This window comes from Haliaeetus albicilla, chromosome 5, assembly GCF_947461875.1.
Source record: "Haliaeetus albicilla chromosome 5, bHalAlb1.1, whole genome shotgun sequence".
Classification (NCBI taxonomy): Eukaryota; Metazoa; Chordata; class Aves; order Accipitriformes; family Accipitridae; genus Haliaeetus; species Haliaeetus albicilla.
Window position 1 is genome coordinate 18,739,986 of NC_091487.1, and position 18,334 is coordinate 18,758,319.

An 18,334-nucleotide genomic window follows, 5' to 3' on the forward strand; every position below is an offset into this window, starting at 1 on the left:
CTCTTAGTGCACATCTCTAATGGAAGACAATCAGCACAAGGATCGTACATTAACTCCCACTCAGTCTCCAGCCAGACTCTGCCTACCTGCAGAGAAGTTTCCAATAAAAGGTACTGCTGGCCTGTGACCCTTGTGACCCCACAGAGGTTTGCATGCAGAGGACCTTCATCAGTATATATTATTTGTTAAGATGATGTTTACTGATAGCCAGTAGGTGCTTTTAAAAGGTCATTATCATATTTGGGTTTCGGTTGGAAAATGATAACACACAAAGATCCATACTGGGGTTTGGGGCTTCATGAATCGATGTTTTATAAAAAAAATAGATGTAGATACAGCCCTTAGCCCAAAACATGTACAGTCAAAGAAAACACAAAAAAGGTAGAATAAGGAACTAATGAAACTAATTCTAGCTCAGCTTTTTATTTACAAAATACCATGTTGCTGTAACACAATTGATACCTACTATATAAAAACATCTTTTTCGATATTCCATCACTGAAATTGCTTTCCTGTGGTGACCATCCACCTTCCACCTTGCAACCTAGCAATTTTGTTCTGAAATACTGAAGGACAAAATTTCTGCTGAGCTCTCAGATTGTTTGCATCTGAAAGAAAAAGACCATACTCTTCTAGCTCTGTGCTGAGAACGATTTAGGTTTTATATTAGAAATAACACATTCAGTGCATTAAAACTTTGACATAGAATTTTAGTAATAATTGAATAACAGATATTTTACATGTTTTCTGTTTCAGATTTATGTTGATGATGTTGTGACCTTTTCTGAAAAACATTTTACTTGTATATTAGCAGTTGTATTATTAGTGGGCATTATTTTTGCAGCATCTCTGAGACAAGATTATGATAGAATGGTAAAGAACAAAGAAAAATAAATTCAGGGGGAACAACAAAGGATCACCATTACAAACTTCAAATACTGCAACTGCTACTTCTGCCTAGGTAGAGGAGCAGTGTTTTCAAATTATGTACAAGATACCCAAAAGATAAATTATTTCTTTCCCTGCATGATTATTGAACCTCTTACAGATGCTTTCTGTTAAAAGTGGCTCCTGATCTGATAATATATTGCTAATCTTCCAAAATTTTTATTTTCACATATGTAAATTTTCTATTGGATTTTGAGTTATCATTCCCAAATTGTTTTTGATATCTCTAGAAAGTATATGTTTACAAGATTTTTTTATGCAGGAGATTTCAGGAAATATAAAAAATTCTCTTCTCACTGTACTGTTTTAGTCAGTATTAAACACAAATAAACAGGTAGAACTGAGATATATTCTTATAGATTCTCTCATGTCTATTTTCTCAGCTTCCATCACCAATGAAAACTGTAATCCTCAGAAATAAATCCTGCATGTTAATTAGTTTAGACAATTGTCAGTGAATATTTAATAATTATTAAGTAAATTCTATATAGTGACAAGCTGCACTGATGAGTAATGAAATGGTGTGCACTTACACTGCCTTTGGTAGCAATGTCCAAGTGTGCTTTTAGTCATACTTATTTAGGACTACTTATTAGTCCTGTTTATTTAGTCCTATTGGCATGCATCAGACAGCCGCACAGCAGAGGCCTTAGGGCCCTGCAGCATGGGTAACTGCATTCTCACCACACTTCAACGCACTGGGGTGTGAAAGCTGCCATACCCACTTTGCACCTCACTGCGACAGACCTTACTAGCACACACACCATTCCCAACCTTCTTCCTCCTGCACATCTGCTGATAATCCCCACATGCCACTAATGCCTTTGCCCGTTAGTCGCAGAAAGTCTCTGACTTAAGAGCTTTGCTTTGAGGCTATCCATACTCTCTGCAAGAGAGCCTGGTAGTAGCTTAGTACATCGGACTAGTATGTTGGACTTCAGCATCCATGTCACCTTGCAGCAGAGCATTCCATCACTTTCTTTAATGACGCTTGAAAAAAGACCTCTTTTTCATGTTTTGACCATCCCACCCACGCACTGGACTTCTTGCTTCTTAGTTCTTGTATTGGAGAAGACATTAAACAAATGACCCTTGCTGACATTCTTCATGCTTTTCAAGATGTTACAGGTGTCTGCCACATCCTAACTCTGGCAGGAGCCAGAAAGGAGCCAACATGTATGGAAAATCATCAGGGGACTGGGCTGGGAATGGAGAATCAGGAGAATTTCAGTGTGACTATTGAGGAACACCCTTTCCAAAACAATTTAGGCTGTTATTTCTAGGTGGCAATAAAAGCAATTTTGCATTTGGCCTACTTAGCTTCACTTTTGGCTAGAGAAGAGATGCAATGTGAGGACAATGCACATTTCCCTCCCTGAATGCCTAGCCTCTTTTACTGCAGAACTCATCCACAGACTACAGAGCCTGGATATCAGGTTCTCACCTCTGCTTTGTTAGCGTCATATGCAAAATGGAAGATACTAGAGATGACTTAGATAATTAGTAATCTCCCTAGTAGTTGGATGTGCTCCCAATCTGCCTGCTATTCATATTACCTAGTTGCAGCTTGTACCACAATCATTCCTGCTCTGTGCAAGTCTCGAATTATTTGCATTTTCAAGGCCATCATTGTCACAAACACTGAAGTGACTCATAACTTTTAAAACTGAAAAAATAAGCCTGTATTTGAGTTTCTGTCAGTGCAATGGCTGATTCTAAAACACTTCCTCCAAGAAATGCATCTTCCTCCTTTTTTTCCAGAACATTTTTTCATTGACAATTTTTTACATTTATTACATTATCTTATGTACAGAAGTACTGGCAGTTTCACCAGCTTTTGTCCAGGAACCTGATCCTAAAAGAGGCCCAGTCCAGTCCTTCCAGATGACTGCTCTAATTAAAGCATCAGCCTACTGAGATTGTGTGTGTCTGTATGGGTAAGTGTCTAGCAGTTTGCCTCTGTGTGCTGCTGTCTTGCTCTGGCTCTGACAATGTCCCTTCTCCTCCCCTTTTGGTCTTTCTCCCTTTTTGCTCCAAATCCACCTATGTAGTTTGTATTTACAAAATCGGAAACAGCTTTTAACAGTTCCCACACACACTTCAGGATGTGCCTAAAGTAATGAGGAATTTATTTTAATGAGAGAGTATTGCATTGGTTAGTAATTTTTTAGGTGATTAGGTAGATAGATACATAATAGGAAAATGGGGCTTGTTTTTTCTCTTCTGTGTTTCTGGTGGACTTTCAAAACTTCTTGGAAACAAGGTTGACGTGGATCTCATACTTCCTGCCTCTCTATCCACCATTTTCTCAAAAGACCACCAACCACATGGGTCTAAGAGAAGCCTGTTGCAGTCCAAGTTACAGATGAAGTACTGGAAATCTTGTAAAAAAAAAGGGGGGGGTACATGGGAGCAAAACTCAGCAATAGAAAGTCTGCCATAGAAAAAGGAAAAAAAAGTACTCAATAACATCTTACTAAAAATGTTTACAAATACAGTCAACAGGCACAATAATAAATGTAAAAATAGAAATGTGCATTGCATAGGGACAGCTAGCATAATTCAGATGTCTCAGAGTTCCCCTCTCAGAAAAAGGGAAGTTTCACTATTGGATGAAACAAATGACCCAGGCATGTTATCTGCATCCAATTGCTTCAGCAGTGCTTTGAAATTCTTCAGTCTTTGATGATGAGGCCTACATATTTAGATAAAGCGTAGCATTTCCAGAGGCATACAGGAATTAAAAAATGCAGCCTTTGCATGACTATGCAGTTGCATGGAATTTTTAAAAGGAAGCTCTGCTTGGAAGATGAGGGTCTTTTCAGCACTGTGAAAGTTCAGACAGCGATATTGATTGAAAGAAAAGATATGACATTTCGGTTGAGGGGATTCGTATGCACATTACATAGGAGGAAAAGTCACAGAATTTTAACTGCTGACCTACACAGGTTCAGGTTTGTGGTTCAGGTAGAAGAACAGGGCTACTGCTTCTAGGGCATCCGTGGCAGGATGTGAAAACTGAGCAGCAGCATCTGAGACATGATTCATAGGGTATGCTGCAAAACAGTGCATGCTGCAGGAATCCAAGACATTGAAGTGCAACAAATGGATGTGCAAAAAAAATAAAGCTCTTCAGAGCGGTCCTTTCTGACCCTTTTCAATTCCTTAAAATCTATTGACAATGAGGACACCAGAATTATAGAATATGGCATTACTTTTAGTCCTGATGTCACATTCTTCCACAGCTTGCTAGCTTACAATATACCCAAAAGGTATTAGATCTTATAGACACAGCATGATACATGAAGTTTATGTTGGGTTGCTTGTTTACTATGCAGCCTAGCTTCTTTCAGAGCTGCCTTACTATTTATTCCCATAGGTGTGACCTTGTATTTGGCTGTATCTGAATGGTCCCATTTAGGAGGTGTAAGTCAGAGCACAACCAAGCCATTCCTAGCTGAGCATGGTGCCCCCCCCCCCCCCGCAGCTGCCTGAGCTACTCATCCATCAGCTCTTGAATCAACACTGTTTACAGCTCAGAATTTTAAGTTAAAGTGTCATTGTTTGCCTTAAAAATGCAGTGATGACTGGGATGTGCTTATGAGCTCACGGACATTTGTAAAACTGGAATAAGCCAGAAGCAGCTGCCAGTAACCTTCCCAGCTGTCTCAGGCTAAGCCATTCCTTCTCCTCCATCAGAACCTTCAGCAGGTGAATCTGTCTGTTTCTGACCACTCTCTCCTCAGCTGTGTGTATACTTCTTCCAGGCCCTCTGAGTCATGCAGTTTTTATTCACAGAGATTTTACGTTGACTTTCTAATCATTACTACAAATTCTAAATAGCATCAGTCCTACTCTTGATTTCTGCACAATCATCTAGAATCATCTCCAGTGATCGATAATTCCTTTTGAGCTATGCTGGTCACCTCATATCTGACCCATGCAGCGCAAGCTTTCTTCATAGAATACAATGTTGACCTTTCAGAAAAATACCCGAGAACTATCCAAGTATATTATATCTGCACCATTATCCTTATTAGCAACTTTGTAATTTAATAAGAAATTAAACAATTTTTTTCCATAAAGCCACATCAGCTGCTACTGCTATATTCCCACCTTGTAATTCGTTATTGCATCCTGTATCAGCATTTATTGTCTGCGATTGATGTCAGATAAATCAGTCTATTATTATGTGTTCTCACTTGTCCGATTTGAATACTTATAGTCAGTCTTCCCCTCTTGCAGAATTTCTGCAATAATTTTAGCTTTATTAAAAATTAATATGGTTTCATGCTTCCTGAGATCACACATACAAACTCCTTCGGGACTCTCAAGTTTTTTAAGACTTGTGTACTTTAAAATATTTCTTTCTACAAATAGTTGTTCAATATCCTTCTTAATAATGACCAGGAAGGCACTTAGTCATCATTATATGATACAAATACATCACACAATCTTTCAAGTATAGAACAAATTTATTTATTAAACAGTTCTACTTTTTTGTATCAATATCAACATTTTTATAAAATCCAGATATAATAGGCCTATAAGAGTGTTAAGATGTAGAAAACTTGAGCTGTTCCTAAAACTACCAGCCATGCATATTCCTTGACATTCTCATCCATTTTTATATGCTTTATAACTTGTAATGACTGCTAGGTTTGCCATTTTTCTACTTCTCGTATGTATTTACTTCAAACTGCTGTGTTCACTTCCCCACTAATCTAGAAACGTACTTTTCTGAATCTCCCCTCTTTCTTGATCACAATATCCTGACTTCTTTATAGACGTCTGCTTCTTTATAGACTCCCCCTACTTTGATAGAGTTTTGCTATGTAATTTTTCTTTTCACTCAGTCATTCATTTTCCACAGCTTTTTGGGGAATAAGTCAAAACATATGTCTTCAGAACAAGAAGACATAGCCAGTGTCCCTCTGTGTGTGTATATAGTATGGATAGTAACTTTGCACATACTGAATGTAGCCATATCTAAATACTCAGGCAAGCACTGACTTTCATTCTAGCAATTATCTTTACCATAATAAAGTCTGAAGTTGTTAGTTTCCCTAATATGATTTTTCTTTTGTCAGAAAATAATTAGCTAGGATTTTTAGGAACTCTGTTAAAACTTTAGTGCATAGCTCCAAGTTACATGTCTGTTCTGAGTCTGTTCTGAAGTTCCTCATAATAACAATGTAATTTTCTTTCCCAAAATTATGAGCAGGTACTGAAAGAAAAAGTTATCTTGTTCTTCAACCTTGTCTGCTGTGCAAGAGGCCCTCACTGGTAAACCCAGTTTAGGCTTATTCCTATTACATTGATCCATATGCAGTTACTTTCCTATGAATATGAGAAGTTTAAAACTGTATTCAGTACTCCATTTCCTCATTTATTACTCACTTCATGGTGGGCCAAAACCTCTGCCAGGGCAAGGTCCTTTATTATTTACAGGAACTAAGGGAGCCCAAACTTTTAACTCAGTTAGGAATAGCCTCTCAAGATCCCTGAAGATATTTCCTTCTGGACACCGTCCATCAAGCCTCTGGAAATGGAGAGAAGGAATTGAGGTGTGACCTGACACACTTTTGCCTTCTAACTCAAGACTCTAAGAAAAATAAACTGAGTGGTTTTTTCTTTCACATCTTCTTTCCAGCATGGGAAGTTGCCCTCAATGCCCAGCGTTTCTTCTGGACTCACTGAGGTGGAAACGTTTGAAAAAAATAAAACCCCTTGCCAAATATAATGAGAATTGGATAAAACCTGACAAGTAGGCACTATTGTTGGGCTGAGCATTGTTGAGACTGATATCAAAATAATACAAGGCCAATTAAAAGAAGCTGAACCCAAATCTTCATAAAGCAAACTATGCAAACTGAAATCTGATTGAACTTCTTGTTTTCAATTCATAGAAAACCCTGAAAGAATCAAAACTGCAGTGAACAGCGGTCTATACTTAATCTGATGGCCACAAGAGGATACAATTTGTAAATTGCAAATGAGTATAATGGTCCCACAGAGGCTTCTCTAAGTGACATCAATCTTTTTTGAAGTCACAAAACCCCATCTCCAGAACCACCTAAGAGAAATTCTGGCACAGCACCTCCCCAGGTGCATTCCCTCAGGGGGCTGCACCAGTCACCAAATGAAGGTGACGAGCACCTTTCCGTGCACGTGCTGCGTGAGCTTCCCTTCATTGGGGCCTGTAATCTGCAGTTCTTGGACAACTGAATCTTTCCAAACCTTTTGTTGCATTAGCCAAGAATGCCACACTAAGAACAGCTGAGCACAACATACCTTCGGCTACATTATGGACGACCAAATAATACTGTTGAAGGCATCTGTATTTTTAACCAGTCCTTAGGCATCAGAGCCAGGCCTGAAAGCAAGGGCCAAATGGCTTCATCTGAGCACATCAAGAAACTGGGTATCAGTTCTGGAGCCAGACACTGTCCTTCTCATGGGACAAGCAAAACAGAAGATGGAGAAAGGGAAACAGTGCTTGACTGGAGGCTTCCTGGTGACACGTAATTAATTCTGGGGTGAAAGCTTGCCATCTGTGGTTTTGGCTCAAACCAGCCCCAGTATAACTCACTTTGATAAACAAGTATCAATACTTCTTTGAAAGTATAAAATAAAAATAAATCAACCTAAGTCAGTGTATAAATTGCAGTGAGCTCCCATGTATATAATGTATCTACACTACACTCTGAAACGGACTCTCTCATGCAGCGGTGTGTCTGTGGGGTCCCAAACGCACTCGTGTTTTTGCATATTTTTGGAAAATGTCAAACATGTTCAGATGTTGGCAGCAGTGGCAAAAGCAGAGACTCGACAGCTTCTGATTGTTATTGCAATTGTTAGATAGATCCTCTCTCTCTCTACAGAGATCCAACAGCCGCTCAGCCAGAAGCTGTTTAACTTCGTGATCACCCAGCAATGTGCGAGAGGAAGAAAGGAAAGGAAGAAAGGAAAGGAAAGGAAGAAAGGAAAGGAAAGGAAGAAAGGAAAGGAAAGGAAGAAAGGAAAGGAAAGGAAGAAAGGAAAGGAAAGGAAGAAAGGAAAGGAAAGGAAGAAAGGAAAGGAAAGGAAAGGAAGAAAGGAAAGGAAAGGAAGAAAGGAAAGGAAAGGAAGAAAGGAAAGGAAAGGAAGAAAGGAAAGGAAAGGAAGAAAGGAAAGGAAAGGAAGGAAAGGAAAAGAAAGAAAAAACCCCTTTTGCGAGAGGAGCGGTCCAGTTGTGCTCACAAAGACACCCCGAAACACGGTCCCAGGTGCAAGCCAGGGAGGTGAGGGGCGGCAGCAGCTCCCCCCGCTCTCCTCCGCGCTGGGACGCGGGTGTGTGTCTGTGCCTCGCCGCCCCGGCCCGCGCACAGCCTGGCCGCCGCGGCGCCCCTCACCTCCCGGCCCCGGCAGCACCCGGCGAGCTCCGAGGCGCCGCGCAGAGCGCGCGAAGAGCCGCCGCCGAGCCGCGGCAGGCAGCGGGCGCCGCCGGCCTGGGCCGCGCCGCCCCCTCCGCTCCGCTCCCTGGGCCCGCGGTAACGGCCCGGCCAGGGCCCCACGCGTGTCCCGCCCGCGCAGATCCGCGAGCGATCCCGCAAGGGCGCTGCGTGGGGGCGGTGCTGGGCGCGGTGCAGGGCGCGCTGCTGCGCGGCAGTGCTGCCGGTGCTGCGTGGGGCGGCCAGGAGCGCGCGGGGCCCGGCGGCGCGCCCGCCCGTGGACGCAGAGCACCCCCAGCCCGCCGCCCAGCTCGGGGCCGCTGGCCCTTTAAATGCTGGCGGGCGGCCCGTGCCGCCGCTGGCTGGGAGACCCCGCGCCTCCAGTGAGAGGTGAAACCAAGATGGCGGCCGCGCAGTGACTGAGGCGGAGACGGAGCCGGTGGGAGCCGGGCCGGGCTGGACGGGCCGCGCCGCACCGGGCCGCGCCGTCGCCGCTCGCCCCCTCCGCAGGGCTGAGCGCCTCTCTGCCGGCCGGGCTGCTGGGCGCCTGGAGCGCGGCCACGTCGCAGGGTGCGCTGAGGAGTCGGGACTGAGCCGCCGCAGCACCGGGAGGAGGAGGAGGAGGAGGAGGAAGAAGAATATGGCGGCGGAGTCGGGCTGGGAGTGAAGCCGCCGCCTGCGACGGGAGCTCATGGGGGAGACGGGGCGCTGAGCCCGCCCGCCCGCTTCATCCCGCCGCGGGACAGGCAGTGCCCGCAGGCCCTGGCCAGCCCCGGCGGGAAGGAGGGCGGCTTCTCGAAGCTCCGCGCTGACGGACGGCGAGAGAGGGGCTTCGGGCCTGGGCAGCTGCTGCACAATAGAGCCGAGCTGCAGGCCGGGGTGAGCGGCCCCTTTCCCGCCTGCCTCCCCCCGCCTGCTTCACCCCGGCCTCGCCACCTCCCGCCTGCTTCCCTCGCCAGGGCCCCGGCCTCCAGGGTCGCCTGCTCCTGTCACCCTGGGCCGGCTGTCCGTTGCCGCCCGTGCCATCTGCTGTCCACCGCTGCTTCCACTCCCGTGGATCCACTTCTCCTCCAGGATCCCTGCTTCACCACCGCCTCTCCTGCCTGCCCTTCACCCTGCAAAGAGCCTCTCTCCTCTCTGCGACTCTCCCCTGTGTAAGCTTGCTCGCCTTTTGTGCAGCGCCTGACTGTGCCTGGAGCAGCTCCCCTTCCACATCTTCACCTCTTCTCCTGTTCCCGCTCTTCCCCTGCGCCCCCCCCAGTCCTCTGTTACTCTCGATAATGAGGATCCCGTTGGAGCACTGAAGAGGAGTAAGACGAGCTTGCCTGGTGTGCCTGTGTGGGGCTGCTACCTTCTTACTCGCTCCCCTCCTTTGAGGGGGGCCTAGCCCCCGACCAGCCTCCTGCTCCTCCAGCAATTGCAAGCCAGAGTGGTGGCTGTGGTGTGGCAGGCGGCAGGATGACTGACACCCGGCGGAGGGTGAAGGTTTACACGCTAAATGAGGACCGCCAGTGGGACGATCGAGGCACAGGCCATGTGTCCTCTTGCTACGTGGAGAGGCTCAAGGGCATGTCCCTGCTAGTCAGGGCAGAGAGTGATGGTAAGTGTGTATGTCTGAAGGTACAATGTTACCTTATGCTACCCGGAAAAGGAACTGGGCTTAGCTTTGTGTCTGTTGCCTTAATGTTTTGCTGCATAATTCAAATGTGATTCCTAAAAGCAAGTAGGCACTAACCATAGTTCATTTGTGTTAGGCCAAGTGAAAGAAATGGAAGATTGCCATCCAGTGCAAGCACAGTAGGCAGCTGGTTCATAGTGAATACACAGTGTTGTCTACAAAATATGTTCAGGTCTTGTAAATCCTGTATGGATTTGGATATCTAGTGATCTGTCGCTAGAAGCCCAATGTACTCCAGTTTCAAAACTGATGATTGTGATGTATCCTTCCTTAGATGTTTCTGGAAACAATCCCCTCATGAAGGTTGTTGTTCAAAACTTTTATGATTTTTTTTTTAGTATAAATTTTTAAAAGGTCATTGGATGGCTAACATCCTAACCCTCCCCCCCGCCTTTCTTTATTAGCAAGAATTATGCAAGACATTCTGAAAGCTATCAACAGTTACCAAAGTACAGTTGCTATAGTAGTAAAGACAATACAATGGACAGAACAGCATTTTCAGAGATGCGTTTTTTTTTTTTATTGGAATGGTAGTTCTCAGTCCTTCAGCCGTTCTAGATCTTCCGGTAAATAAATTTAAAATGATGCATTATCAATTTCCTTCACATTTTCTGACAACATGTGACAACAATATAGGTTAAGTAGTAGTATCTAACCCTGTAGCTACATGTTTGGGCTAGTCTTGATTATTGGTTAAGTGAGTTCATGACTGCTATGTTCACAGGAGATTTTAAAATGTATACTTTGCAACATCTAGCATGTACCATTTTGTTAGTAAAGTCTGTCAGTGCATGACTTACTACTTCATTAGATATATAGCTACTGTATCTAGTGACTTGTAGGTACTGCTGTAGCTTGTGACCTAATAATTCTCTTTATTTGGCTTTTTTGTTGTAGGAACTAGGATGAAAGGCAATTTGAGAATCATTAATTCTTACTGTTTGAGAAAGTTCTGACAAACTGTACGATAATTCTACAGCAAAGATCATAAACTGATATGGAGGAGTCAAACTTTCATCTGAGCAAGATTTTGATAATTGAGCTTCTGCTTGGCATGAATCTCAGGGTTTTGTAGTTTCTTGATTATACTTTAAAAAGTTAAGCTGATACTTGATTTTACTTATTTTACACTGAAGAAGATGCATTTATAGTTTGGCCAACTTCATAGTGTCAGAGAAAACATTCAAAATGGAAATAGTTTAATTTCAACATGAGGGAGGGAGGTAAAAAGAAGGTTATCACTAAATGTTTAGGGTAATCTTTACAGTATATTTTGTTGTAGATACAGTCCTTGCTGTCTACATGGCTGAAGTGCTCATGTTTAAAAACTGTCATGTCTTCTACATGCTAAACAACTTCCTGATTTTTTTTTTTATTCTTTTTAGAAAAGAAAGCAAAAGAGCTGCAGGTCATATCCTGCTTATGAAGAAATAGCCCATTCAAGCTAAAATACCTTTGTTGACTTTCAGTGGAATATGTATGCTTAAGACTGATTAGAACCTGCATTGGACTGTTGTTGCTAGCTTATTTGTTGTAAATGAACATCTGTAAGAAGGAAAATACAAATTGGTATAAATGATCCCAAAGCAAAGATGAAGACATTACTCTGTGTTGCATAGCTAAGATACTCTAATCAAAGCAGAACTGGCTCAAACTTACTAATTGCTCCTAATACATAGAAGTATATTTAGTAGGATACACACATTAGACTTCTCTTAAACAGCATACACGTACTTCAAGAGTATTGAATAATATACAGGGCTTAAGTTCTTAATTTAGTAGGTAGTATCAGTCCTGGGTAAATGCGCACTCTATTAATAGGCTAGTTTTTCTAACTTGCTTGTGTAAACACATCATAAAATTTGATTTTGTTTACTCCCAGCGTCAATTGTTTGTGGGCTAATTTTGAAGGCAAATATAGTCATTTTTACATGTGAGCAAATGGTTTGGAAAAAAGGTAATGCCAGACTTGTGTTTTAGGTACTATGCAATTTGTGTGTTCCCTTGCATGCCTTTTTAACTAAATGAAGTAGTTGACTGTGATACTATTTTTTTTCCTAGTTATCGAATACATACAAGTACTAGGAACCTGACCTATACACCATTTGCCTCCATGTTTCCATTGCGTTCTTGTATTGTCTTTCTTTGTCAGCTCCTCCTCTTTCCCCAATGAAACTTCTTCCTTCCTCCTTTTCTAAACCAGCTTTTCCTAGCGTTTGAGCTGAGATTCATCCTGTGCACACTGGCATGTTCTTACTGACTTGCTCCAGGAAGCTCACTGAAAACCTCGGGATCTGCCCGAAGTTGAAGGCTCGTTTTCCTGAGTAGGGGAGGCCATGGGGGATGTTAGCAGTAGTTCCTGCTGTGTATGGGAAATTCCCACTCCTGTTAAAGGGCCAGTTCGGCTGTGCATAGAGCAACAGCAGGATTACCAGAGGTTCATTTGGCTGACCATGTGGGCTAGCACATAGTTCAGTCTTTTGATTGTGCGGCTGTGACTTGGTGTAGCTCTGTAGCTGCTTTACAAGTGGTTGAGATTTTATGGCAGGGTCAGGGTGTTCCGATAAGGGAGCTACACAATCGGTATGCCAAGTCCAAGGTAGCTGTCATCTGGAACTGGAGCAGTAAGAATTTGACTGCAATTTTTTTTATCTGTAGGAGTGGTTTTTTTCTTGGGTTGGTGTTCTTTTAACACCACCTTAAAAGAAAAGAATTTAGAGCAGATAAGGGATTTGTGTTGCTATCTGAGATGTCTAATGCTCCCAGGCACTAAACTTTTAAGAGTCATTGCAGGCAATTTGGAGTAATCTATTATAGTACAGAAATACCATAAACTGCTTTCAGATCAGATATATTATGCTTTGAAACAGGGAGTTGGGTTTTGTGTTTTTTGGGTGGTTTTTTGGGTTTGTCTTTGGTTTTTTGGTTTTTTTTTAATTCACTTAAGGAAAAAAGGTAACAGTTGTTTAAAACCCTGAAAAGTTTCTCTGTGTGATTCCTAGTTGCAGTGTATTCTACTTGAATTGCAGTAGAGCAATAGTGAACTCTTTTTGTAGGAATTATCACCTTCCATGTGAGTTTGTGTGTAACCAGAAGCCTTTGATTTCTTACCTGTTTCTCACATGGTATTTTAGGCTGCTGTGGCCTGCCTTGTTCTTAAAATATCTACATGCTTCTAGATTTTTACTGCACGGTTTCAGATTGCTTTTTTGTTGTGAGCCCAGGTGACTGAAATAACCTCAAAATGAACTTTTCTGTTCAACTACCTTGGGTTAATTTGAAGGCTTAAACTCTTAATTAAAAGCTTACTAGTCCTGTAACTAAACATTTTGACAAGCCAAAGTGAACTCCCCCATCGGAGGCCATATTTACCAGCTATCTTTTAGGAACTAGCTAATAAATTTTATTCAGAAGTTGTAGTTTGACATTTCTGAATTCCATATGTTAATGGCTTCTGCCACATGGCAGGCATCCGCATCCTCACTGTTTCCTTAGACTAGGTATCAGTAACCCCATAATACTGGCAGAAGGCTTAGTCAAAATTTGGCTTACGTTTGCTTTACCTTGCTCAAACTCAAGGGATTAATTTTATTTATTTATTTTTAGGAAAGCAACACTGAAAATTGTGTGGTTATGTACTTACCTTAGGTTAAAATGAAAAAAACATGGGGGGTGAGGGGGATTTTTTTTGTTTGTTTCTCTTCTCCTGCTTCTCCCCTCTCCTTAGTGTTTGGGTTTGACCCTTCAGAAATGTGTTAGGCTGAGGAACAGTCTCTAGCGAATGCAGAGCACATTCTTGGACCTTGATTTGAGCTGTTTCCTAGGTTCTGTGGATTGGTTTCTGTGATTCAGTAGCAGCAGAACTGATTGCAGAATTTAAACCTCTGTGGGCATCTTGCAAAAAACAGCTCTTGAATTGAAATTTTCATTTAAACATTAACGTGTTTATACTGGTGAGGGGTGATGGGCAACACACTACCTTTTCTGCTTTTGGGGAAGGATCCACGCAACAGTTTGATGGGAGAGGCGCATTACGCCATATCAGCAGGTCTCCTCCATATGCATATATGTAAACAAGTCTGCAGATTTGTTGTTTAAGACTACCGGATCGGGATATTTGATGTTCTCTAAGTATCTGTGAAAATAGCATTGTGTATCTGTATGTAATCTCTTTTGAGCAAGTCTTTCCCTATACAAACATTCCTTTCACAGCACCGAATGGTGTTACTATACCAACAAAAAACCCCAGCTGTGCTACGTTGCATTACAGTGGCAAATAACAGAATTCTGCAAATCAATCTTTTCTTCTTTATAGGTGGTTTCAGATGTTACTTTCTGGCACCAATGTTTTGCAGTTACCTTTACAAATTCATTCAAGGCTATAATTTAGAAAATAACTAAGTCTGCGTAATTTTGGAGGGTTTGTTAAAACCATAGCTTGTATTAAGGTGAGTTTTCAGATACCTAACTTTGAATAGAGTCATTGGGTCAGTGAAGATGAAATTTTTTTGGTGTATTTTTATAAAGTAGACTGGATAGTCTTAATGTATTCTAGGATAGTACCAAGAGAAAAATACCTACATAAAAAGTAATTGCTTTTGACAAATGCAAGAGTAAGCATCTTGAAATGTATTTAGGAGTCAGTAGTGATACTGACTTTGAATGGAGAACTTTCTTTGCGATATGTTAATTTTTTTTAACCTTTTTCTAAAGAATATATTTGTGTTACAGACATCTGTTACTGTTGCCTGGTTCCCAGAAGCAAGTAACAGAGACCTAAGACTGCCTCATACCAGGAAGGGGCCTGATCCTGTAAAACCTACTGGATGAAAATAATCTCACTGAACTAACTAGTAGAATAGTCACTGATTTTTGAGTCATTGGACCCTTTTGGGGGAACAAATTGCACAAATGGAGCATCAGATTCTCCAGAAGGATGGATTTGGGGCAGTTAAAGAGCCAGTTTATGCTTCAGTATGTTTCTATCTCCAAATTCATATTTTTCTAGTTATTGTCCGGAATGGTGAAGAATAAGTTGAATCATGTGGTAATGAGAAGCAAGTCAAGCCTTATAAGGCTTGATTTGTCTTTCCTGCAAGTGTCAGGTTTAGTAGAGAAGAAGAAATGCTCTTTTGTGGTAAGTCTAGTAAAGAGGTCGTTCTCTAGTGTCTGCTTCTAGCCTGGAAGATGAAATGTCTGCATTCAGTTGTATTCAAGGTTGGTGGGTTTTTTTAATAGTATTTTGTCAAACATGGTGTTCAAGTTATTTATGATATTCTGCTAATTTCAGGGTTTCCATGTCTGTAGATCTGTGTTCAGCAGTTAAAATGTAATGTTGAAATTATCAAGTGCTTTTATTTCTTACAAGATTCTAATTCATATTTGCTGGTATTAAATATTTCTAGATCACAAAGACTTTCTAGAAGTTAGTCAACTGAGTTAATAGCACAAAATAATATTCTAAAATTTCATGTGGTTGAAGCTTAGGCTTTGAAACTGAAAGTAAGGTTCAAGTGAAATACTGCCTAACTGATGATTGTAACAGAAAAGGGAACGCTGTTTTTAGATGTTCACTAGGCAAACCCCAAATTCAAAGCTCGAGACTATGGGTTAGGTACCACAGTGCATTGGATTTATCAGTAAAGCTCACCTTTGATGTTTTTTCTTCTCTGTTGTGCTCTGTAGTTTGTGATTTTTATTTTTTTCTTTAGTTATGCTGTCGCACTTAAGCAAATAAGCTGCTTTATTAACAGCTAATGCGGATTAGAAAACTAGAAAAACTCTTAAAAAAAAAAAAAGGGTAGTGGTTTTGGGGGGAGATTGCTTTTCTGTTGTGTCTTTTTTTCCCTTGAGGGCTGTTTAGTTCAGTTTTGTTGTTGGAATGTATCTGAGTTTGTAAACAGCTCTTACTGCAAGAACAGTTGAGACAGGGCGATAGCTTCTCAGCCAACTTCATTAGTGAAGGTTGCTTCTTGTAGAGCAACAGACTTAGAAATTAGGAAGAAGCAGCCATCACAGGTAAGTTACTTTGTTAATTAAAAAAGATGAATTAATTGTATCTAATTATCACATACATAGTAAGCTAATGAATATCAAAATCCTTGGTAAAGCTTCTAAATTAATGAAGTAATAACCTTTCTTATCAGACAGCAAACTGTTCTGATACTTAATGTATCAGTCTGGTTCGTCAGTGTCTCTTCCCTCACTTCCCCCAACCTAACATCTTCATCAGTGACACAGACAGTGGAATCGAGCGCACTCTCAGCAAATTTGCAGATGACACCAAGCTGAGTGGTGCAGTTGACATGCCTGAGAGACCGGATGCCATCCAGAGGAATGTGGACAAGGTTGAGAAGTGGTCCCATGTGAACCTCATGAGGTTCAACAAGGCCAAGTGCAAGGTCCTGCACATGGGTCAGGGCAACCCCCAGTATCAATACAGGCTGGGGGATGAAGGGATTGTGAGCAGCCCTGCAGAGAAGGACTTGGGGGTACTCATGGATGAAGAGCTGGACATGAGCTGGCAATGTGCGCTCGCAGCCCAGGAAGCCAGCTGTATCCTGGGTTGCATAAAAAGTGTGGCCAGCAGGTTGAGGAAGGTAATGCCACCCCTCTACTCCACTCTGGTGAGACCTCACCTGGAGTACTGCGTCCGGCTCTGGAGTCCTCAGCACAGGAAAGACATGGACCTGTTGGAGCAGGTCCAGAGGAGGGCAACAGAAATGATCAGAGGGATTGAACACCTCTTCTATGAGGAAAGGCTGAGAGACTTGGGGTTGTTCAGCCTGGAGAAGAGAAGGCTCTGGGGAGACCTTATTGTGGCCTTTCAATACTTAAAGGGGGCTTATAAGAAAGATGGGGAAAAACTTTGCAATAGGATGAGGGGTAATGGGTTTAAAGTAAGAGAGTAGATTCAGACCAGGTATAAGGAAGAAATTTTTTACGATGAAAGTGGTAAAACAGTGGAACATGTTTCCCAGAGAGGTGGTAGATGCCCCATTCCTGGAAATTTTCAAGGTCAGGTTGAATGGGCTCTGACCAACCTGATCTAGTTGAAGATGTCACTGCACGTTGTAGGAGGGTTGGACTATATGATATTTGGATGTCCCTTCTGACTCAACTACTCTTCCTTCAGGAAAGGACGGGGGGGAGGCGGTTGTAAATGTAACCGATGAGATTGAGAATGGTGGTACCTAGTAAATGAACACTGGTTTGGGATATTTTCTGCTGTGGATTTTGTAATTGGTGTACTATTCAGACAGTAAAAACTAGCTAGTCCTTGATTCTGCTGTGAGATTTGGAAGTACAATTTTCAGTTCCAGGTATGTTTTTCATATCCAAGTAATTTGTTTTCTTGTCCTGTTTTCAGGTTCTCAGGCTTCCATATTTGAGATGGTTGAAGCATTTTAATTTTTCTTTAGTGTAGATTCTGTGAGGATATTTTGAAAATATTCTAGTAGTATAAATATAAGACTGCTTAGAACTATAGCTGTGAAACTGACAAGTTGAGACTTTTAAAGAAAGTTTGGACTTTTCTTAAAGAATAAATTTAAACTGGCAAATGAATGGAGAAAAGAGGAAATGGCTCTTTAAAGAGCTGCTTGCAGCCTTATGTTTTAATTACAAGACTGTCTATGCAACTTAATTTATCAGTACCTTTTCATGTATGTTAAGTGAAGCTCTGCAGATACATAAATTTAAGTCATGTCTGTAAAGAATCCCTCATGCCCTGGCACTTGTGCAGCTCAGCAGCAAGGTGGATGAGGGAAGTGATTGGACAAAAAATAAAAGCAGTTTTAAGGGTTGTTTTCACCTAGATCAACCCTCCAAACCATTTAAATGTGACATGTATTAACACTAATGCTTAGGCAAAAGGAAGAGCAAGAAAACAGAGACATGACAATGGAATTGCTCTTCTGTGTCTTAAATCAGTATAAGCTGCTGTGAAACCATTGTTCTTAAGTTTATCATGTCTAAAGTTTTTTGGTATTGGCAGTCACAATGGTTGCCACTCTAAGCATTAGTTTCTAGATATGCTTTCCAGCAAACGAATGTAAGTGTTTTAGCTAAACTTTAAGAACAAATACTACATGATTAGCAAATTTTGTACAAAACCACTGTAGGTGATCAACGGAATGCAGTTGTGATGCTTTTTGTGTGCTGATTTTTTGCAGACTTTATCACCTCTAAAAAATTTTCTGTGGAAAAGTCATTACTTAAAATAAGAAAGAGGTTAACAATCCAGTCCTTAAAACACTCTTGAATGTTCTGTATT

General features: G+C 41.7%; 1 protein-coding gene across 2 annotated transcripts in view; it reads left to right on the forward strand.

Moving 5' to 3' along the window:
- Positions 1-8,635: 8,635 nt before the first annotated feature.
- The window catches only part of PPP4R3A (protein phosphatase 4 regulatory subunit 3A), a 46,820-nt gene continuing 37,121 nt past the window's right edge, over positions 8,636-18,334 (forward strand). Inside the window, exon 1 of one of the 2 annotated variants that reach the window (XM_069783618.1) lies at positions 8,636-9,981. In XM_069783618.1, the coding sequence (XP_069639719.1) occupies positions 9,840-9,981 (142 nt within the window). In that variant the 5' untranslated portion in view covers positions 8,636-9,839. The remainder of the gene's footprint in view (positions 9,982-18,334) is intronic. The other variant, XM_009918505.2, reaches the window with a different exon arrangement.